At 36.5% G+C, this 22,963-nt stretch overlaps 1 protein-coding gene across 3 annotated transcripts in view; it reads left to right on the top strand.

Moving 5' to 3' along the window:
• TAX1BP1 (Tax1 binding protein 1) overlaps window positions 1-22,963 on the top strand; it is a 42,699-nt gene that overhangs the window by 17,501 nt on the left and 2,235 nt on the right. For 2 of the 3 annotated variants that reach the window (XM_074271083.1, XM_074271085.1), the window contains exons 5-15: window positions 2,709-2,867; window positions 4,766-4,914; window positions 5,018-5,108; window positions 6,362-6,547; window positions 8,258-8,482; window positions 9,162-9,308; window positions 10,416-10,509; window positions 11,842-11,960; window positions 13,980-14,105; window positions 17,211-17,391; window positions 17,776-17,927. In XM_074271083.1, coding sequence (XP_074127184.1) covers window positions 2,709-2,867; window positions 4,766-4,914; window positions 5,018-5,108; window positions 6,362-6,547; window positions 8,258-8,482; window positions 9,162-9,308; window positions 10,416-10,509; window positions 11,842-11,960; window positions 13,980-14,105; window positions 17,211-17,391; window positions 17,776-17,927 — 1,629 coding nt within the window. The remainder of the gene's footprint in view (window positions 1-2,708; window positions 2,868-4,765; window positions 4,915-5,017; window positions 5,109-6,361; window positions 6,548-8,257; window positions 8,483-9,161; window positions 9,309-10,415; window positions 10,510-11,841; window positions 11,961-13,979; window positions 14,106-17,210; window positions 17,392-17,775; window positions 17,928-22,963) is intronic. The other variant, XM_074271086.1, reaches the window with a different exon arrangement.

A 22,963-nucleotide genomic window follows, 5' to 3' on the forward strand; every position in this document is an offset into this window, starting at 1 on the left:
CTTCTCCTGTTATTGGAAGTAACATTTGTTCGGACAAATATAATGGTGTGTTTACTTCCAATTACTTCATTGATTTTTTTTACTTCAAGATTTTTACTTTTTTACTTCAAGATTTGCAAGTTTTTGAGTTTTTCCTCTGCAACTTTTTTTTTTTTTTTTTTTTTTTTTTGGTGGGGGGGATAAAAATGGATCCCTTTAATATGGAGATAGGAAAGATATTCTGTGTAATGATTTTCCAGTGTTTAAAGATCATAACACAATTTTTTCCATCTGGTAAATGTCAATTTATGTACGCTGTGACATTCTCTTCCAGTGTGGGTTTAAATAAATAAATGAATAAATTTCTAAGTAACCCTTTTTGCCTTTTTAATCAAACCAAATGAATGTACACTTCAGAGAGCCAACCACACTGGTAAGAACAGATGATCATCCTTGGTTTGGGTCACTAACAAGAAAACTAAGATAACTAAAAACCTGTCCCTTAAGACTTGTCTCTGACTTCAGGAATTTGAACAAGCATGGGAACATAGGTTCTCACAAGTCCTGAGGTAGTCTCAAACTACAGGAAAGTGAGGTTACAAGGAAAGAGGGTTTTGTTTTTAACTGGGGAAAAAACAAGGGAGAATGCTGTAGTCAGAGCTGAAAGGTCTCTCAGGGCCTGATGAAGTTTGTGCTGTCTATGCTAACTTGGTTTTTTTAAATATATATTTGCAATAAGAAATGTTGCAACCATATGGAATATTGTGTGATTTAGAAAGCTGAAGAAAGATGAGACTATTGCATTGAGCAATTAAAAGCCTTCTCTTTTAAAATCTACACCCCAAGTTCATTTCATCCTCATTTTCTTAGCAAATAACCTGACTTACTTCGACACCTCAAAACATGTCACTGCCCTTCGAGCCACATTTCTACTTTTGATATACTGTCTATACAAGTTTTGCACAAACAAAATTAGAAGGAAAGCAGAAATAAGGGGTAAAAATCTTTTAGCAACTTTCTCTGATAAAGGTTTCATTTCTCAAATATATAAAAAACTTAAGTCAATTTATAATACAAGCCATTCACCAAATGATACATGGTCAAGAACTCTAGATTCCATCACAACCAAGATAGCCACAAGTTCTTAGTCATTCTCCCGTTGAAGGGCATTGCTCATTTTCCAGTTCTGTCACCACCACAAGAGCTTCCAACATGTCATTTTTCTTTTCTGTCATTTTAGTCTAGGTGTGAGTTGGTATTTTGAAGTTGCATTTCCCTGACTAGCTTTAATTTCTTTCTAAAAACTATTTGTCCATGTCTTGATCATGTATCATTTGGGGAATAACTTGTATTATAAATTGACTCAAGTTTTTTTATATATTTGAGAAATGAAAACTTTATCAGAGAAAGTTGCTAAAAGATTTTTAATCCTCATTTCTGCTTTCCTTCTAATCTTGTGCAAAACTTGTATAGGCAGTATATCAAAAGTAGAAATGTGGCTCGAAGGGCAATGACATGTTTTGAGGTGTCGAAGTAAGTCAGGCTATTTGCTAAGAAAATGAGGATGAAATGAACTTGGTGTAGATTATATGTCTCTTATTTTGGGGTGTGTGATAACTGATAAATGAATAAAAAGTTTGCTTTGTGGTAGTAGGATCCAGGACTGGATAATTTTTATTGTATTGACTTTTGTTCTTTGTCTAGTAAGAAAAGGTAGATGGTGGTAATGGGGGGAGGTAATGCTGTGCTGAGAAACAAGATGTGAACAAGAGAAGCATCTTGACAAAGAGTGCCTTGTCAAACTGGCTAATGCTGGAGATGGCAGAAGAGTGATCTAGGGAGGGTCACGAAATAGGGAAAATGGAATCCAAGGTTACTGTGAGGATGAAAAAGCCTTTGTAAGGCAGAGGGTTGATGAGTCTAAAGCCGTGTCACTTCTTTGTAGAATGGAGAAAAAATGGAGGTTTCTGGGATGTCAAGGTTTTTAAAGGGCCATTATCATTAACACTGAGGTTCTCTGGGGTGAGGATGGCAAGAGCAGGAATTCCACTGATTGAGGAAAAGTGATGTAAAAATTTATTAGATAAGCAGAATAGATGATGACCATGAACTTAGAGGATAGAGGTTGCTGACGAATAACTCGGGAGTCTTGGCATCTGTTTCCTTAGGTTATCTGCTTGGCAGGGCATAAGAGAATTGTGCAGGATGCAAGCAGCAGGAGAAAGGCAGGCTGGTTAGATAAACCCTGAATTCTCATTTTCTGCTCTTGTTCTAAGTTTCTCTTAGAAATGCTTGACCAATATTTCTAGTTTAGTGAAAGGAGCCCTTAATGAAGCCTCAAACAGATCACTGTATAAATTGTTGATTAGTTAATATTTAGTTTTTAATAGGGGATCCTGGATCTAGAGCTGGGAGGCACCAACTTTTTGATGAAAAAGTTGAGGTCCACGCAGATAGTAAGCAGCAGAGGCAGGATGGTCTACCAAGTCTTCTGCTTCCAGAGGTGGTGGTCTTTCCAATGGGCCTTACTATTCCATTGTTCTAGTGCAATGCAGCTTTCAAAGGGTATTTGCTACTTTACTTTGAGCTTCAGTTTCCTCATTTGTAAAATGATGCTAATATCTACTCTGTAAGATAGTTGTGAAGATCAAATGTGATACTATTTAATTTTTCTAAACTTTTAAAATCTTAAAAATTCTAATCTGTATAAGATTTTCTTTGCTTTGTAGTTCAAAATCGAGAAAACAATGAAAGAAAAAGAAGAATTGTTAAAGGTGACCAGTGTTCTGGAGAAGGAGACATCTCAGCTCAGAGAACAGGTTGGGAGACTGGAAAAGGAACTTAACAATGAAAAGTCAAGATGTGATCAGCTACACGTGGAGCACCAGGTTAGTCATTGGACTGAAGTGCTTGAAGACACTTCTTCCAAGAACCAGTAAAATTGGGTAAAAAAAACAGCTATGGAAAAGTCAACTTAACTAGACACTTAAAGAAGAATAGGTCAGTCTGTCTCAATTCCTTTTAGGTACAAAATGATTCAAATACTTACCGTACCAGCCTTGGTAAGGTTTCCAGATGTTTGACAGTACTTGCAGCTTTCCTGATAGAAAATCAGTTGTTGCTTTTGTTTTTGAAATATTATGAACTATTAATTCACTAAGAGAAAGGATCATAAAGTAAAGCAATTGCTTTTCAGGAAAAAAGTTAGTGAATTAATTTAGGAAGTGGGGTAAGGGAGATGAACTTTTGTAAAATTTGACTACAAAAATCAGTTTGAAGTACCTTAATGAGCATCTAGTTAAAGCTTAATTTCTTAAGTTCTATTAAAATTGGAAATTATAAGTATGGAGTGGATTTGTGTTTTAAGTGGGAACAGGAAAAGCAAAACTTAGATACAATCATTATACAAATATTGTATTATTTAGTATTAGAAGACAGAATGACAGTTGAAAGGATATTTAGGAAAAGGAATTACACAAAGAATTTCTTGGAGGAAATTTTGGAAAGGTTTACTGCTTTAGACAATCTTTTTAATCTTTAGTAAAAATGGATATTTGTAAATGAATTTTTTTTTTTTTTTAAACAAAGTGGATACACCTCAACTCAAACCAACATAGCCAAGATTAGAAGGGAAGCAGAAAGCAGGGAAAAAGTTTTTACATCCAATATTTGATAAAGGCCTCATTTCTAAAATACACAATTGAATACAAGTCAATTTCCAATTGAAAATGATCAAAGAATTGAAAATACAATTTTCAGATGAAGAAATTAAAACTATCTCTGGTTATATGAAAAAATTAATCTAGATCACTATTGATTAGAGAAATGCAAATTAAGGCAACTCTGAAGTACCACTGTACACCTTAGATTGGTTAAGATGACTGGAAAAAGATAATGGTGAATGTTGGCATGGATGTAGGAAAATTGGAACATTGTTGGTGAACTGATCCAACCATTCTGGAGAGCAATTTGAAACTATGTCCAAAGGACTATAGAACTGTGCAGTGATTCTACTGGGTCTGCATCCCAAAGAAATCTTATCCCCAGGTAAAGAGATAGAGGTGAGAATTGTGCCCTCAATAACTGTTCCTTCATTCACTGACAAGATCCCAGTTGCTTCTTTAAAATCCTGTGGACAGTTGGCAAAGACCAAACATTCTGCTTAAAGATGGCCTTTGGAGGAATTTGACTGCTATTTAGACAGAAAGCTGTTCTAGGATAGGTAAGCCAGGGTCACACTTATAATTTAGAAATAGCAATTTCATTTTTCTTAAAGGCCCTTAAAACTAGAACAGTGTAATGCCTCCAGATCAGCTCATTTACTTGCCTTTTTTTTTTTTTTAACCAATGTAAAGTTAGTTTTAAATTCTAAGTAATATGATAGCTTTTAAAGCTGCTGGTTTTATGAAGTTCTTGTTGTGCTAAATTGTAAATGTTAAGAATTCTTCATTCAAAAAGATGTCTTTTTAAAGTGTTTTAATTCAGTAACATCAGTATCAAGAGCTTTTGTTAATGATTTTGATATTCTCTCCAAGCTACATACTTCTGCCACTTTTTTTCTATTTTGCACTTTCATACAAAAACTAGTCATGAAAAACATTTTCTTCTCCCTTCTAATGTCTGCCCTCTGCTGGAGGAAATAGTGAAGTTTTCCAAAGCTGAAGGACAAGATGGGGTTTGGGTAATGAATAATCCATTTATAAAAAAAAAAGTATGTGAAGTTTTTTTTTTTTTTTTTTTTTAAGTATCTTTGAAAGTATCTCAATTCTCAAATGCCTTTTTTCAGAGTCTTGTTGAAGCATCACAAAATGTAAATATGGAAAATGATGAGCTTAAGAAAAAACACAGTGAAGCAACTTTAAAAATTCTTCAGCTAGAGGATGATCTTGTGACTGTGACTCAGAAAGCGATTACAAAGGAGACTGAATTGGACAGGTGTGGAGGATGGTTATTGTTGACGTCTATCTTTTAGAAGTAATTTCTTAGATTTCATTTGATTTGATTTGACTTAATTTAATTTGACTTGATATTTTCTTAGTTTGAAAGACAAATTCAAGAAAATAACACTTGAAAAAGAACAATTGGAAATTCAGTTGAAGACTGAAAAGGATGAGAAGGAACTTTATAAGGTAATTGATTTTTTTCCCCCCATCTTTCTCCTTACTGATTTAATAATTAATGATTAGATTTGACTTCTACATACAAGCATGACAGCTAGTTTGCTAAAGTAAAGTCATCCTTTTTAAAAGCAACTATCACCAAGGGAGATTTTGCTTATTCCATTGATTTTTTTTTTTTTTTTTTTTTTTTCTCAAGCAGTTCTTTCCCCCCAACCCTTTTAGCATTACTCCATTTTAAAAAGGGATATGCCAATGTTGTGAATAGCCCCTGAGCTTTCTCCATAGACATCCAGAGAATCGGGAACTTTGCCAGAGCAGCTCTGCCCTGCTAAGACATAAAGTATTTCATGGGCTCTTATACATTCCATGAGGATAGGCACACTCTGAGGCTTTGAAGAGAGTAAAGGGCTCCTTCAGATTTTACTACCTTCAATCAGTTCAGAACTGACTCCTTTAGTTCTAGATTTATTTCTAAAACTTGGAAAGGACATCCAACTTCTTTAGATTGCATAAAGCACCCTGATGGTAATTTTATTTTATTGAAGACCTTCAAGTGTCATCTCTAACTTTATTTTAAAGAAACTTCAGTAATTCAAGCTAAGGTCTTTTAACTAAATGGCAGATCTTGGTGATTAGTTCCTGGTAGCTCAATTAGATCATGATGTACCATTATTATGTTATTCTAATGGAATTTTACAACCAGACCAGTGATTAACTTGTTTCTGTAAGAATATGCACTCATAGTTCAACTCCCAGTTGTCCCAATGCTTTGATTCTATGCAAATGGTCACTCTTAGCTCTCTGCTTCCACTTGCTGTGGGATAGAAGGATTTTTCCTATTCAAGCCACTATTGATGGTTCCCATTGCCTGGTTTCCAGATACATGGAGAGAAGATTAGGGATAAGGGTAAGGGTAATGAGGTAAGATCTTTGGGATCAGTAGAACTTTGACCACTATTAGTTGCTGGGAAGGTTTAGCATGTAGAGCACCCCTCTCCTCATTTAGACACATATAAGATGAAATGTTGAAGAAGGAAGGAGGATAGGAAAATTGTATCCTAGAATTGGGGACCAGGAAGGGAGGAATGGGTGAAGGAACTTTCACTAAATTTGGAAATGTCTCAAATTGGGACATGGATTTGACAGAATGCCCAAAGTAAATTCATCAGTTGTAAGCCCTGTAAGTGCTATATTCAAGCACAAGTTTTCAAAATAACTACCTGTGTTACCATTGTTACTGTTTATTTCCATCATTGTTACAGGTCCACTTGAAGAACACAGAAATAGAGAATACCAAGCTTGTCACGGAGGTCCAGACTTTAAAAAATTTAGATGGGAACAAGGAAAATATGATTGCCCATTACAAGGAGGAGGTGGGCCGACTGCAGCTTTGTATGGCAGAAAAGGAAAACCTGCATCGAGCTCTCTTGCTGACAGCCTCCGGCAAAGTAAGTGTCTTGACTGCTTTAAGGAACCTTAAGGGACTGTCATTGAGAGACATTAAATGAGGTCCAAGTGTTTTAAATTTTAACAAATATTTTGGATAGTAAAGAAAGTTAATGTTACCCATTAATTGTAGATTTTTATTTTTTAAAAACTGTCTGGATGTATATCATAAAACTTCTTTGGTTAAAAACATACACTTTAAATCAAAATAATGTTACTTCTTTACATTTTAAACCTATGCCAAGATAAATAATTGAATATAGCAGTGTTATTGTAAGCAGTATTTTGCTACATTGGCAACATCTCCTGAACATTAGTCACAAATCCAGCACAAATACAGAATTGTAACCAATTCTCTATTAGAAAATTTGTTCAAGTCATCCATTTGTTTGATTGTGACACAGTAATTTTACTAGGGCAGGGCCTACAGTTACTAAAACCACTAGCTGGATGTGCCTGGGCAAGTCCCTTGATTCTGTTGCCTCAGTTTCCCCAATTATATATGGAATTGGAAAGGGAAATGGCAAACAAATTTTTTTTTTAAGAAAAAAAAATTTTGTCAAGAAAACCCTAAATGGGGTCACAGAGTCAGACACAGCTGAACAGCAGCAACAACAAAAACAGACATCATTGGATTTGGTCTTAGGGAGACAGTTCTAGAACAACATAGAAGATGTTTCATACTTTTCTTGGTTAATTACTGAGGCTTTATTCTTAACAATATTTTACTTTTCTTAAAACACATAAAGATAGTGGTCAACAGTCTTTTTTTTTTTTTTTTTTTGTTCCAAAATTTTCTCTTTGCCTCCCTGAAACTGAGCAATCCTATGAGTTACAAATGAAGCCCTGTGATGTTATGAAGTCATTTGGTGTCTTCATTTTCTCATTATAAAATATAAGAAAGGATGGAAAAGAAATGGGGAAGGAGAGCTTAGTATTTCAGATCATATGAAATACCCTTCATCATATATCATGGAAGATGAAATGATGTTTGGCCAAAACAGTTGCAAGGTGTTCCTCACTGGCCTTTACTAGTTGTGCAGGTAAATCCTTCCATTTGGACCAAGTACTCTGGCGGTCTGCTCCAGACCATCATTCAGGGCTAGAGTTCTATCCACTGTGTCACCTAGTTGCCTTCAGGGGACTTGGTATAAAGCTTTTCTTCCTTAAAAATAAGAAAATTGAGTTGGTCACATTCTGTGAAACAAAATCCAGATAAGTGAACTTATCCACAGTATTATTTGGAATATTCAGCATTAATTGGTTCTCTATATGGATGGTATGTTGCTGGCTGATGGGGGAATCTGAGTTTTTTTGGTGTTAATTGTTAGGCCAAAATTAGCACAAGCAGCAGAGAATCCATCCCTACTTTGTTGCATCTCAGCTTTGGAGGCTTCATTGCATTTTATGTATATAAATACATATTTATGCCTCATAACTATGACTATGAGCAGCCACACTCACGCTGTAGCTCACCTTCAACACAGTCATGGTGATAGTGATTTGGTCTTTTGTGAACAAAGGACCATCACCAATTATGGACTTTAAGAGCTTGTGTGTTGTTATTGTGTGTGAGCATCAAACATTAATGCTCGATTTTATTGGTGGAAAGTGGGGGAAAGGAGTAGGTCATCTTTCCTAGATGAAACTTCAGATTTTTAAAAATTATATAGCCAATTACAGATCATTAATTTTTTTTTTTTTTTTCCAAGAATGATACTGCACATCTAAAAGAACAGCTTCGCAAAGCAGAGGAACAGGCTCAGGCTACTCGGCAAGAAGTTGTGTTTCTTGCCAAAGAACTGAGTGATGCAGTCAATGTGAGGGATCAGACCATGGCTGATCTCCACAGTGCCCGGCTAGAAAATGAGCAAGTCAAAAAACAGCTGGCTGAGGCCGTGGCCGAGCTGAGAGTCGCCGTTGTGAAAAAGCAACAGGTCAGTGAAACTTTACCTGGAGAATTCATGCTCTCTCAGAATTTTTGAAAGCTTAAAGAAATAAGTATTCACATAAGATAGATCAGGGTTTATATCACAGCATTTTGTATTTTCATTCTCAGTTATTACTATTTGTGTTATGTATGTCATTCTATATTCTATGCTTATTATTTATACTTAAATATTATTTATATTGGGGGATGCCTTTATACTTATATTATTATATTATATTTATTAAATGTTATTTATATCTAAATAATAAATATTATGTATTATACTGTTATGTATAAATGTTATATGTAATATATATAACATGTTTTATATATATATGTATATATATATATAAATTAAAATAGTATTTAATTTGTTGAGTACTATTAGTATTTTCTGCATTATGGATTTGAATTAAGATTTTTAAGGAAAAATTATAATTTAGGGTTAGGAATGTCATAGGCAGTAATAATTTGTCTAAAAAAAGTAGCCCAGAAGCCTTTGTTTCTTAGGGCACTTTTTAGTAGATGATATGCTTCTGAGACTAACATTACCATTTCAGAGAGTGGTATTTGTGTATTAATTTAGTCATTTTAACATAGGCTTTAGAGGAAAAAAAAAATTGTTTCCAAAGCCAATACTGGCCTGTTTTCGAATTTTAATAAAAATAAATTCTCCTTTCTTAAAGGAGAAAACTGATCCAGTTGAACAGGACCTACGCAGAGAGGTGGAAGACCTGAAGCTTCGCCTGCAGATGGCTGCAGACCATTACCGAGAGAAATTTAAGGAATGCCAGAGGCTCCAAAAGCAAGTGACCCGGCTCACAGAGCAGGCTGTGAGTAGCTCTGATGTCAGCCTAGCAGAAGGATCAGGCCTTTCATGATCACCAATAAAAGCATATTATGAGTGCAAGTATTAAGCATCAAACTAGCTGCACTATGGTTGCCTGCTTTCTGTGACTGGGAGGATTTTTCCTTTTTTTTTTTTTTTTGATCCTGGTCCTGGGGGTCCCAGATGGACAACTCCCCAAGGAGTTATCTCATCCAATGAGGAAACTGAGGCTTCTGAGGGAAAATGACTTGTGTGAGGTGGTCCAGGAGAGTGTAGCAGGCCTCGGTGGAGACTTCTAGTTCTTTTTCCTTTTATGCTTTGAGAAAATTGTCTCCTAATCCTATCAGAGCTAGACTGCTAGACTGGAGTTTGGCTACTCCATGGATAGCCAGCAGAGGTTGCAGGACAGCAGTGGGAGAAAATTGGGGGGATGCCTGCTGCTCTCCTGTTCCTGATTGTCCCCAAGCTCTTGATGCAGCATCTTGGTCACTCGTTCTGCAGAATTGTAATAACTTCTGGAATTGGGAGGTATAGTCCTCTAGGGAAGTCAGCTTGAAGGTTGGGAGTTCTACTTGTGTGTGGTGTCCTTCATATTTAGTGACTATTTTCGTTCTGTCATGTTGTAAATAACAATGAAGGAAAGACGAGAAAAGCAGGGATTTGGACTGAAGAGATAATGCAGGAAAGTAGGGAAAGAGCATTTAAAGACATTGCTTCTTCCTTCACTTGAGTTCTTGGACACAATTTGTTTTGTAAAGTGGGGGCCTGTCATTGAGAAAATTAGGATGAAGATCTGTGAAGTGTTCTGGTGGCTAGTAGTGTTATTTCTAAGAGACTTGGAATCAGCAGAGTATTTAAATAGTGGATTCAGTAAAGTACTATCGGAGCCTTTCTTAATCTTGTGTCTTTGATAGCTAATCATCTGGCTGCAATTTAAAATTAAATTTTCTTGTAACTATTAAATAATTAAATTTGAATTGCTTCATGTCAAAATCTCTATAAATGACTACATGTGTATTTTCAGGAATATATATTTAATAATTGAAAGATTTAATAATTTTTTGAAGATATATTGAATAGACTACTAATAACAAACTTATTTTTCATAAAGACAAATGGGAACCAACAGAAAGTGACGGATGCTTCAAGCAACACAGACACAGCGGCTAGTTCACCTGTTAACTTCGTATTTTCAGGTGCTCCAGGTAACCTTTCAAGTTTTTATGAATTATCTTAGGCTTTCAAAAAGCAAGAGAATTAACATGGAATGGTAGGGTGCACCTCTGTCAGTTGGCCTCATGTATATCAGCTGTTGATACTTAAAAATTGATAAAAGAATAGAAGTCACCACAATTAGTCAGCATTTCCTGATGTTATTGCACCAAGGAACCTAGAAAATATGTCTCCTTCCTCAGCTGTGAGATTGCCACTGGCTTCTGCCTTCGATTGGTTGTCTTCCATCAGGGTTTGCTTTAACAGACTGTAAGAGGAAAAAGCAGAGTCCGAACTCCTGATTAAGGAAGGCCCTAAACAGAGTGATGTGTGTTCCAGCAGAGGGATTCCTAGAGCTTGTAGAGATGCCAGTTGCTGGTGTTTACTTTCGACCTTAGGATCAGAGTCATCCTTGATTGAAAGTACATGGCCCTTCTCCTAAGGTTCAGGAGCATTTTACTGGCTGGGTGATTCTCAGCATGTCAATAAAGCCAGCTCACCTCAGTTTCCTTAAGAGTAAAATGACCTCAAGCTTTCTTACAGCATTTCCCAAGCAACCCTGTATTTGCCTTCCAGAGAGCTATCTCTTATAGTGGTTAATGATGAAAGGACTGGGGAGGGGGGACTTCAGCAAAAAGTCTATTGAAAAACCTGAACCAGGGACTTCATGAACTCTTCTCCCTTGAGGATCTTGATTAGTCTATGGAATTCAGTTTTGATTGCTTTCTTGCTTCTGTTCTTCGTGATCACTCAATGTAGTTTCTTGACTTACTCTACCTTCATGTATGTAGGGTTCTCCCAGGGGTCATGGTTCACAGCATTGTGCATTTTTTCTGGCCCAAGTCATTCCATCACGCTCACAGAACACAAAATATGGGGTTCCCCCCAGGCAGGAGGGCAACAGCCTTGGGTCCAGTTCTTTGTTACCACACAGAATGTTGTACCACATTTTCATTTCAATTGAGAAACCCCAAGAACAGTGGCTAAATGAGTCAGGGACATGGATAGGCCAAGACGTTGCCAGGAAAGATGTGTTCAGAAGAAGCAAGCTAAAGACTTTATCATTGAAATCTCAGACCCGGCCCTTGTGCCAAGTCTGATCTTGTCTTCCCTGCTAGTCCACAGCACAAAGAGCTGTCCTCGATGGGAGGCAGAATATGTGGGCCTTCTGTCCAATGCCACAGTGAAATACTTTAGACTTTTGAATTTGTAGGAACCCAAACAGTACAGAAGTGATGATGGTCAGGTTGACATTTGTTCAATTTGTTTAAGAAGTGAAATGGAAATTTTCTCATCAGTACTTTAAATCTTTTTTTTTTTAATAGTTGGAGTTGTTACATCTGAGGTAATTCCTGAGGTGATGACAAAGGGCCAGCTCTGTGAAATGACCAAGGAAATTGCAGAGAAAACAGAAAAGTATAAGAAATGTAAACAATTACTCTTGGTAAGTCAGCAGCTTTGTAAAGCTAAACCTAATGTCAGCTGAGATGCTTCAGGCACTGATGCAAAATGTCCTGATTTAGCTGGGTGAGGTCCCCTAGATATCCCACAATCCATTGCATCAATGACTATGGCAGAACCCAGTCACCATGTGATGTTGCCATTTAACCTCATTTACTTATTTATTTATTTATTTTGAATGACAATGTTTTAAAGAGACAGGATATCTCTAGTCTCTGTGATTTCTGGAAGACAACTTGTTTCTTGGTAATCATAAATTTTTATGGATTTAGCACTTTTTATGTTTTACCCGTACAACTGTGTAAGAAAGTAATACAAGTATCTCTTCCTGTTTTCCAGATGAAGCAACTAAGCCTCTGAAAGGTTGGGATTTGCCCACTATTACAGATTTAATAAGTGTGTGAGACCAAATTTGAACCCAAGTCACACATTTTCCCCATGACATTGTGTTGGGCTGATTTTCACTCTAAAAATAAGTTTTCTCTGGAATGAATTCTGGAAGGTTTGGATTCAAATTCTTCTTTGGCCATTACTATCTGTGTGAACTCAGGCAACTATTTCACTGCACTGGCTCTCAGCATCTCCATGAGAAGATGAGGCATTGGAATTGAGGTCCTCTATGGTTCCTGTCTGGGAACCCGTTAGAAACATTTACTTTTTTTTTTTCAGTTCCAAATTCTCTTATACCTTTTCACCACTCATTGAGAAGTCCATGTACACAAAAAGTCATGCAAAACATTTCAGAATTAGCCATGCTCTTGAGAAAAAAGAAAGCAGGAAAAACAAAGGGGAAAAGTACACATTTTAGTTTGCAGTCTGAATACATCCATTCTTTGTCTGGTTGAGTCCTTTGGAGTTGCGATAGATCCTTCTAGTTATCATAATCTTGATGTTATGCACAATTTCCCATTGTTTTCTGCTCATTTCACTTAGCATCAGTAGAGGTAAATCCTCCCATCATAACAACATTTAATTTAGAAGCTGCTCTAATATTTCCAGTTAACCTTTTTGCTATTTTTCATGTAAGAGAAATGTTTTCGTTTTAGAAAAAGACAATTCTCATTTCAGCTGTGCAGATATTGAGTGAGTGACCCCATTTGCAAAATAAGAAAAGGTACTGTCAGTTGATGCTTGATGATCCTTTGTGATCATGTAGAACTTGTGGTTTTGCTACCTTCTTGACAGCTTGCCATCTTGGATTTTTTGGTTCTTCACTGAAAGGGATAAAAGCTTCTTTCTATTTTAGAAAAGGGAGTCAGCTTTGAGGACGACATAAAGTATTTTTGTGCATCTCAAGAGGATGTATGCAGTCGTATTCCAAAGGCAGCATTGGGGCCCACCTCTTGGCTCCAGGGCTGGTGCTCTATCCATTGCCCTATCTAGCTGCCCTCTGTTCCATGTCAGTTCCATGTGCTTAAATAATTTGGTTAGCATGCAGTTTGATCATGAAGAAGTAGCACGGCCTATGGGATAGGGATTGAAGTCACTTCTTCCTTTGACATATGTGCCCCAAGCAGGTTGCCAGATGCTTTCAGTGCATCAGGGAAGTTTCTTTCAGAGCCAGGTACCTTACCAGAAACAGTTGCCTCCATCTTTCCTCACCCTGAGCACTTTTGGATGATGGAGCACAAATTTGTCCTTGGATAATCTTGTTGAACTTAGGTTTGAGAATTGCTCCCAATGTCTTGGTTCTGTTAAAGTGATGAAAGGTAACTAAAATGGCCCTTAGTTAGAAAATTTGATTAGGTAGTTCACAGTGTCACATAAAAGAGCCAGAGGAGGATTGGAAATTGGTCATCTAAGCAGGAAGGATATCCCGGAAGGTAAGTGACCCATCTGCAAACCACAGCATTTTAAGTGGTTTTGGTTGTTTTTGCCTAAATTCTAGGCATTATTGGTCAGAATCCAACTGATTCTGGTTACTCAATTGTGTAGTTCAAATTATAAAGAAAGTAACTGAGTAACCAGAATCCAAATGGCTCATGTGTTGTGTATCTTGTAGGAGGAGAGGGCCAAATGTAGCAGCTACGCCGACGAACTGGCCAGATTGGAGTTGAAGTGGAAGGAGCAGGTGAAAATCAGTGAGGATGCGATGCTGCGCCTTGCGGAGGTGGAGGATCAGAACAAAGTCAGTGTGGGCCTTGGTTGGTTGTTTAATAGTATGTGGAGCATAGAAAGTCTTAGCCTTTCCACCCAGAAGATAGTCTTAGTAGCAAAAATGACTGTTTTTGTGCCTCTAATTCTAAGCATATGTTTGTTGAACTAATGTGGAACATCCAGTACTATTAGTATTATTACAAAGCTTTGTGCTGAATATCCCTTTACAGAGAGGCTCGAAAAGCTTTGTGTGGTTTTGTTTTAATGACTCGCACTGGGACATGTTGAATGTCTGTCACCCCAGAAAACTGATTTGCTATGTAGTACTCCTTGTACCACAAAATACATAGTGAAAATAGATTTTTGAATTTGAATTTTACTTCCTCACAAATAAGAATTCATTACGTTTCCATGCTTAAGAGTACTACCTTTAGCATTAGCTAATTCATCAAAATTATGAATGGACAAATACATCCTTATTAAGAGGTTCCCTAACAGAATCTTAAGAATTTTAAGATTTTTTTTTTTTTTTGCAGTTATCTGTATGAAAACAAAGTATTTGAAGTACTTTGCAATCTATGCCAAATTAATCTGGAATTGAATTTATGGATGTTAGGAAAGATTTCAGATTGTCTTAAGGACTAATATTTACTACAGACTTATTCCATTGTTTTCTTTATCTACAACTATGAAATTTGGTGAAATCGAATTGAGCCTTCTTTGAACTTGTATCTGTTTTTTACGTTAGTACCTTAATTTGTAAATTTATTCAACTTTGATATACTAAAAGGTTTTATCTGAACGAATTTTGAAAATAAAAGAGCCTACCAATGGATATAGTAGGAATAAAGGGTACATACACTGCCAGTGCACAGCACAAGAATGTATGTGAACAGTGTGTGAACCCACAATCTGTACTTATGGAGGCAGGATGCTATTTCTTGCTTTCTGGGGGAATTTGGCCTTCAATACCAAAATCCAGTTTGGATTTGGTGGGACTCTTAAAATCTTAAAATAGATTCACTGTGAAATGAATTCTGTTTTGTGATGATTAGCTTGCACATGATGGATCTTTTAAAGTAATCCAGTATATAGGGTGTATGGATGTGTATTTTGGGAGTGCGAGTACATGGAATTGTGTATGCACGTGCGTGTGCGAGAAAATGTGTGTGTACGCGTGTGTGCTTTGATAATAGGCAGCATTTTTAGCAGAAGTACAGTGACATTTAATTACATCTTTGTCTTCCACTTAGTTCTAGCCTAGGTCAAATGAGCAGTAAAACATGATGGAAAATATTATTTCCAGAGATGGTGAAACTAGCGGGCAGAGGAAGTCTAAAGCTTCACAGTTTAGACAGAAGACATGTATAGATTTGAAGGAACAATTTTAGTGTGCTGTGCCTAGTTTTTTAGTTTGTTGTAAGCAAACTCTATTATAGTGGGATAATAATTTGCTAGGGTGAATTAATCCATTTAAGTGTAGCAGTTTGCTTTGCATCTCCCTTATGGTTATATAAAACAAATTCATAGCTACTTAGCATACATAGGTGATGCTCTATTACTGTGCTAATTTTGTATGCTATCATAAAAATGATTTCAGGCTTATGATAATATATTTTTCTTTAAGACATTCTTTCATAAGAAACAAAGGGACCAAATTGTATGTAATGTATCATAAACTTATTGAGTGTTGAGCTTTTATAGGGTAGTGCTTTATAATTCGCTAAGATAGGTAGTGAGAGTGAAGTCCATTTTTTTTGTAAATCAATTAAATGGTTGGCAAAACCACCTTATCAAATAAAACAGCTGGGCTTGAAATTTTGAAAATCATTTGGATTTGTTGTGTTTAGAGAACAGCTACGTTTTAAGTTAGGACAAAATATGGAAACATTCTGATCAAGCAGGTCAGAGTAACAAATCAATTCACAAGAAGTTTTTTTTCCCCATATCATAAAACAAATCAATCTGGTTAACATGTTAAATTAAAAATGTTGAATATGTTTCTCGTTTTTAATTTAGCTTTCTTCTTGCTTACTCATAGAGTGGAAAAAGATTTCCCAAGTATAAAATTTCTTATAGTACAAAGGAAAAATACTGACTCTGTACTTTCAAAAGATGTTACTGTCATCATTGGTTATTCTTTAATCATTTTTAATCTAAAAATTTATCAGAAATGTGTAAAGCCTTTACTGAAGGAGAGTGTAGATCTCATCCACTAGCAAGGAAGTGCTCCAAAGATATAAATTTCTTTACTGTTTAATGCAGTTTTTACTCAAGACTTGCATGAATATATTGTTTCAAATCCTGAGTGAATTGAAGCAATTCCTTTGCATGATTTTTTGATGTAAAATGATCTTAAAATCAATATGGAATTTTATATAATTAAAAAATCCTTACATATTTCCTTTTTAATTTCAAGCATTCTTTAAAAATAAGCTATGTAACTTTAAAATGCTATTTTAAAACTGCCATCTACTAATTGGCAATTTTCTCTGCCTAATTTTTAGTTTGTATCCCTTTTTTGGCTGTGGTAAACTCCTGTTAAATCATGTAATCATGATCAGTGATAATATCCGATACTATAATACCTGAGAGATCACATTCTGATCCTTTTGCAATCTAACCTTTGAGGTTACTCATTTCAAAGTGAGCTCCTCTGTTTTGGTGGTGTCCTTGCTAATCATGTAACCTAACCTGATTTCTTTCAAATCATTGATTTGTCCTCACCCTCCACCTCCTCCTCTTGAGGGCACAGTTGCACAAAACAAAACCCCACATTTACTAAGTGTCCAGGGGGAGAGCCACAAACCACCACCCAGAATGGCTGCACCAGTTCACAATTCTTCCACAGTCCCTGAATTAGTTGATGTTTTTGATCTTTATTCTGGTGGTTGGTAGATAGAATACCAGAATTGTTTTACTTTTCATTGCTCTTATTAGGAATTTGGGATCCATTTTTGGTTTGTTTGTTATAACTTGGCAAAGGTAAGTTACATTTTTAAAACACAGTGGAAAATATACCCTGTAGTGAGTTCTGCGAACTGTCTTTGTTGCTGTCTTGACAAGTGGACATGGACAACATGGACAAATATGACCTATTTGATTTCTTACTTGGTTCTTTGTTGATGGTTTTTAGGAGCTTGAAAAGAAACTTGAAAATCAAGCTGAGAGAGAAAAGGAAGGTCAGAGTTCCTGGCAGTCCTCAGCGAGTGGCCCCCCCACAGAGCAGAGTGGGCCTGTCCCTTCAGTGCCTTCAGTGCCCAGTAGTCAACCAGTTCTGCAATTTGGAAATCCCTATGCAATTCCGGACTCCAGAGGTTTGTTGTTGGTTTTGAATTAAGCTGGGGTATGATAGACTCTGTGTGTTTCAAGTTTATGAAAGTTAATGGAAATACATGATGTTCTTTTATTGGTAAAACAGTTGGATGAAAGTTAGAAACTTACTCTGGAAGGAAATTGGACAAGGAATCCAGAGTTGAATTTGAATCCAAATGAGAAAAATAATCCTTGGGTTAACTTTCTCATTTTGAGACAAGAGTTGTTGTGAGGATCTGAAATAATATGTAGAAGATTCTGTACATCTTAAAAGCCCTATTTAAATTGGAGTTCTTTAAAAATGCTTTTTGTTTTTAAGGAATTTGGGGTCTGCCTAAACTATCTAAATTTTGATAGTATTTCATTGTTTAATGATTTCATTTCAGATGGAGCAGATGGTGCTTTTTACCCAGATGAAATCCAAAGGCCACCACCTGTAAGAACATTCTTGTGGGAATTGGAAGACAATGTAGTCTGTAGCCAGCCTGCTCGAAACCTTAGTCGGCCTGATGGTTTAGAGGACCCTGAAGAAAGCAATGTAAACTTGAGTTTTTCTTGATTTTCCTAACCTATTTATAAGAATATTACACAATATATGGCCAATAATTATGGAAAACCTTGTAGCATTTATATTTCCTTTTAAGTTGAAATTGTAGTATTTATATTTCCTTTTAAGTTGGAAAATCAGTTATAAAAACACTTCAGAACCATTTTCTTCTGTAGGATTTTAGTTAAAAGTATTAAATAAGTAATGAACATTTAATAGCAAAGTGAGTGCAGAAGAACTTTTGTTTTCAAAACTGCCTTGCTAGATTAGAGGAAAATGTTGCAATTTTTATTAATTTCTTTGCCCATGTGAAGCTTTAAATGACTTATATTAGTGTTCTTCTAAAAAACACAAATGTGAGGGTTATTGTGTGAGTTTCCTTTTTTGGAGAACATTTCCTTTGACATTTACTCCTTCGGTTTAATGTAGCATCCCTTGTACTTTGGCACTAAGACAAGAATGAGCATAGCTTTGGCTTGTGTAACACATAATGATGGTCTTTGATTGGATTTAAAGGATTTCTTAACCATTTACTAAATAAGTTTGTTTCTTTTTGCAGCACTCTCTTGATGAGTTATGGTCTAAGATGGATTTAAAAGAATGACTTTATTGTGCTCTTTGCAAGAACAGTGGTATCATGACCTGCTTCTCATTTAATCTAGTTTGCTGCATTTAATTGCTATTAACCTTTGCAGAAGCTGATCAGTGTTCAGACAGGCATGATTTTAGCCCTAGTGCTCAGCACCCATAATGGAGAAAAATGTATTTCTCCCTTCTGCCTTTTGCCCTCCTGTGTCCATTACTGGGAATAATTAGGAAAGCTGTCAGAACTTTTGCAGCCTATTTAAGATCGGGAGTATTCTCTTACTGTTTTTTCCCACCTTTACTTCTCATTCTGCATATCTAATCTGATCATTCTTGGCTCCGACATTACCTGTGACAAGCCCTTCTCTTCCTTAGTCACCTGCTTCAGTTTAATTAGCAGAGAGGGTTTTCTCCCCTTTTTTTGATCTATGTGCGTTGCCCTCCTGCAAACCCAAGAGAAGCCGTCTTGTGCTCATTTGCTGACATACTGAGATTTGGTAATGAGATGGAAGGACTCCACTGGGCTTGAATTGGGAGTAACCTTGGATTGCTGTTTCTCCATTCAGACAGAAAGCCATTTGTCTACACCATCACAGTCTTTACATTTTCTGGCCATTGCAAATGAAGATCAGATGGTAGTACAGTTCCAAAATGTCATTCTAATTTCTGTACACTAAAATATAGATATAAACGAATGACAATACAAATACATTACACTCAAATGTTACATAAGAAAATAATTTTAAGAAGTAAGTTAGACTGAGTGGCAGAGCAATCCTAGTGAAGACAATTCTTATTCCACTAAACGGAGAAGGCTTAAATTAAACTCGGGAGTGTCAGGATGTAGGCAGGTCATTCTTTAAAGGTTGGACAAAGGCAATTTGCACAAAGATTTTTAAAATGTGAGTGAAGTGGCTCAGCTTTGTTCCTATGCTCCTTTTTTTTTTTTTTTTTTTTTAAACTGTTTCAGGAACATTGTCTTCCATTACAACTAGCATTTTAATTTTGATGTAGTATTATCTTCCTGTCTTGGTGACTCACTGAATATATATCTTTATAGAAACAGGACAAATGTGATACTCTAAATCTCTTCAAGTCTGAGACATGATAATGTATCTGAGATTAATTGGGATAATGAATACAGGAAAAACCCATTATGCTGGATAAAAGTTATTCCCATGACACTGTTTGCAAGGCCCATAATATTAACTGGGGTGAGTCAGGCATAACATTATTTTATTAGAAAATTGAGACTTCGGAATTGGAAGTTTTTGCCAGTGGTCACACATCTGTAGAACCTGAAGTCCCAGAGAGAGCCCTCTTTGTGGGCCTTGATGGTCTCTCTGTCTTAGAGAAATGTTGTCACTGCCCCAAAGAGACACACTTTTTCATAGGTGGAAGGAGTTAATAAGAATATCCTGCATATCAAGCTTTGAATCCAAGACTGAGTGGGAGGTGAAAACAAGTGTGATCTGGGTTTTTCCAGTAAGACCAATAGTCCTATCCTCACCAGGTAAGCATAAAGAGGAACTTGGATCTAAATTTTGATCCAATAAAATACAAACATACATTTTTCAATTCTTTTATACAGAACATCATTATTTTGAAATATTTAGGGAACTCTTTATTATTTGCTACCACAAAATTTAAAATCAGAGAATCTATTGTTAGAGATCATGCAAAAAACAGTCATTAAAAATTAATTTTGATTTCTTTGTAATTGGCTGTCTCAAATTTTGATACTTTTTTTTAAAGCTAGTCCTACAGTCAGGTCACCCTTGATTCCCCGTCTTTCTATGTAGAAAAGGCACTGACTGCATTATTGGCAGGGAATCTTTCTTTAAAAGGCCTCTCAGAACAACAGCCAAAGATCCCAGTTTGCAAATGAAAAGAAAAAATCATACCAAATTTGGGCAGGAATCTGAATTATCCAGACTTATTAAAAAATAAATTTCTTGTATTAAGAGAGAATTAGTGGGAATCTAGGACAATTGCTTATGTATATTGAATTATATTTAAATTTCTCCATTACAAAATTTTCTTAATATATTATTAGGCATGCTAATTCATTGATATAGCCATGAAATGATATAACTCTTTGTGGAAAGCATTTGGAACCATGAAAGTAAAGTGATTAAATGTCCATACTCTTTGAACTATAGATCCCATTGCTGGATTTTCATATCCCAAGGAAGCCATTGATAAGGAAAAAGTGCCCATGTACTCCATGTTTCTAACACTATTTTTTTATGATAGGAAGAATTGGAAACAGGAAGTAGTCTGTCAGTTGAGAAGGTAACAGAAGGTGGATATGAAGGATAGAGATCTGAGATCTTTTGTAGAACAAAGGGAACAGAGCCAGAGATCCACACACTTAGCACATGCAAATGGGAAGAATGGCGACTCTCCAGCCCACTCGTGCGGGGGGCTGGTGCCTCGATGTCACATGTACCATGGATTTAGATTTTCACAATGTGTCCATCAGTTATGCAGACTATTTTTTCTCTAAAAATTACTGTTGCTCTCCTGGAGGAAGAGGAGGAATACACAGGATTCTATGGCGACATAAGATAAAGAAACTATCAATTGAAGCCTACCTAAAATAAAAGTGTGGTTTAGAAAGGAATGTGCAAAGCCACAAGTTTGGGCAGAGTGAATTTGAGAAGGCTCATGGAGCAGCCCCCTTGGATATGGCCCAGGTGGTGATGATGGGAGGAGTGGGAGAATAGAAAGTGCCATGGTAGGAAGAGCCACATTGAGATCTTTGTACTCATAAGTCCCTCATTTTTGCAAATGGCCATTTTGGGTATAATGGAAAAGGGCCCTTTTGTGTAAGATGCATTGTAATTAAATCAGTTGTAGTTATTGAAGAATTTTGTGTTTTCTGTTTTGCTTTTATGAATTGCTTTAGTGGCTGAAATTTTCTTAACTGAGATACAATGTCCTCCTTGGTTATGTTCCTTAGAAAAACCAAATGGCAATGACAGCCAAATGTCAGTTGTGTACGTCTGGTATCAACTCAGAAATTCACAGAATGCTGTGATCTTCGTGTTTGCATGACTCTTAAGTAGTTTGAATTAGAGCACTAGCTACCAGCTATGTACAATGTTAATGATATTGTGGTCAAGGTTTTGTAACTCTTATGCCCCATTAGTCATCCCTGATTTCTGCCTGGATTCCAAGTGCTTCCATTAACAACCTCTGGGCAACAGGAAGGCCTGACTGTGGTTACTGCCATGTGCTATGGGACTTCTTTGGCCTAGCCTTTGTATAGGGGAGTTGGAGCCTCACGTCTGGATTGTTGTCTGTTAAATTGGTGTGAGACACCAGTGTAATTTTTCATTTCATTTCATGCCATCACAATTTCTGTGTGGCTGCAATATTGGTTGATTGCCATGAAGAACATCCTTGTTTTCAGCGGAGAGTGCTAGCTTGTCATATCCACAAAACAGAAGGATCAGCTAGACATGGGATGGCAAAGGAATATGTGCGATGATGTCGGGGGAAGACACTGATCTGAGTTACATTTTCTATTTCTTAAGCTTTTGCACCCAAGGATGAGCTGAGAGAGACTTCTGAAAAAGTCTGCCCTTGTCAAATAGCATCCAAGTGATTGTGCTCAGGTTTTGTTGCCACAGTTTAGGATCATTATAAGTTGGAGAATATCTAAAGAAAGGCCACCCAGATGGGTGTGGGCCTTGATTCCATTCCAAATGAGCATCACTTCAAGGTTGTTGCTCTTTCCAGTTATATGAGGAGGTTGTCACAAAGAGGAGGACAATTTGGAGGTAAAATGGGCTATCAGAAGGGAGTGGGTTGCTGGATAACAAGGCAGCTTTCCACTTTCGTTGAACAAGCATATATTAAGTTCTTTGTGTTAGACATGATAGTAGACAGATGGGTTATGAATAGACAAGTGAACACCCTCCCTTCAGGGGGCATCATTGTGTCAAGAATAGTGTGTATGGGTTTGGACACTGATGTCATGGAGTGATCCCATTTTCTTAAGGAGAATGTTGAGTACTTTGAAGCTTTTTTATAGAAATCAATTGCTTGTGAAATTATTTAAGGTAGTGTAAATGTAATAAATGCATAAAGCCCATAATAGGAATAATCTCTGACTACAGAAAGAAGCAGTGAATTATTTTTTTGGAGTTGCTGCATTTTCTGTCTAGCTAGGGTCATCAGTTTCAATCACCAAGACTTTGTTACCTATCTTAGATAGGTCTTTGTAAAACAGAAGACTTTGGCCTTTAAAACAATGTATCTGTGCTATACATAGATAAGTCTGGCTGTTACTGATTGGTTGATGCTCACCAGCCTGCCCACCTGGGTGACTTCCACACTTCTCTAGCAAGGCAGCACCTGAGGTGTGCTAGAAGCTTTTCTCTGCACAGTTCAATTGCTTCTGCCCTAAGTTGCCTTGAAGATTTGTTTCTCAT

The sequence above is a fragment of the Sminthopsis crassicaudata genome, chromosome 5 (assembly GCF_048593235.1).
Source record: "Sminthopsis crassicaudata isolate SCR6 chromosome 5, ASM4859323v1, whole genome shotgun sequence".
Taxonomy (NCBI): Eukaryota; Metazoa; Chordata; class Mammalia; order Dasyuromorphia; family Dasyuridae; genus Sminthopsis; species Sminthopsis crassicaudata.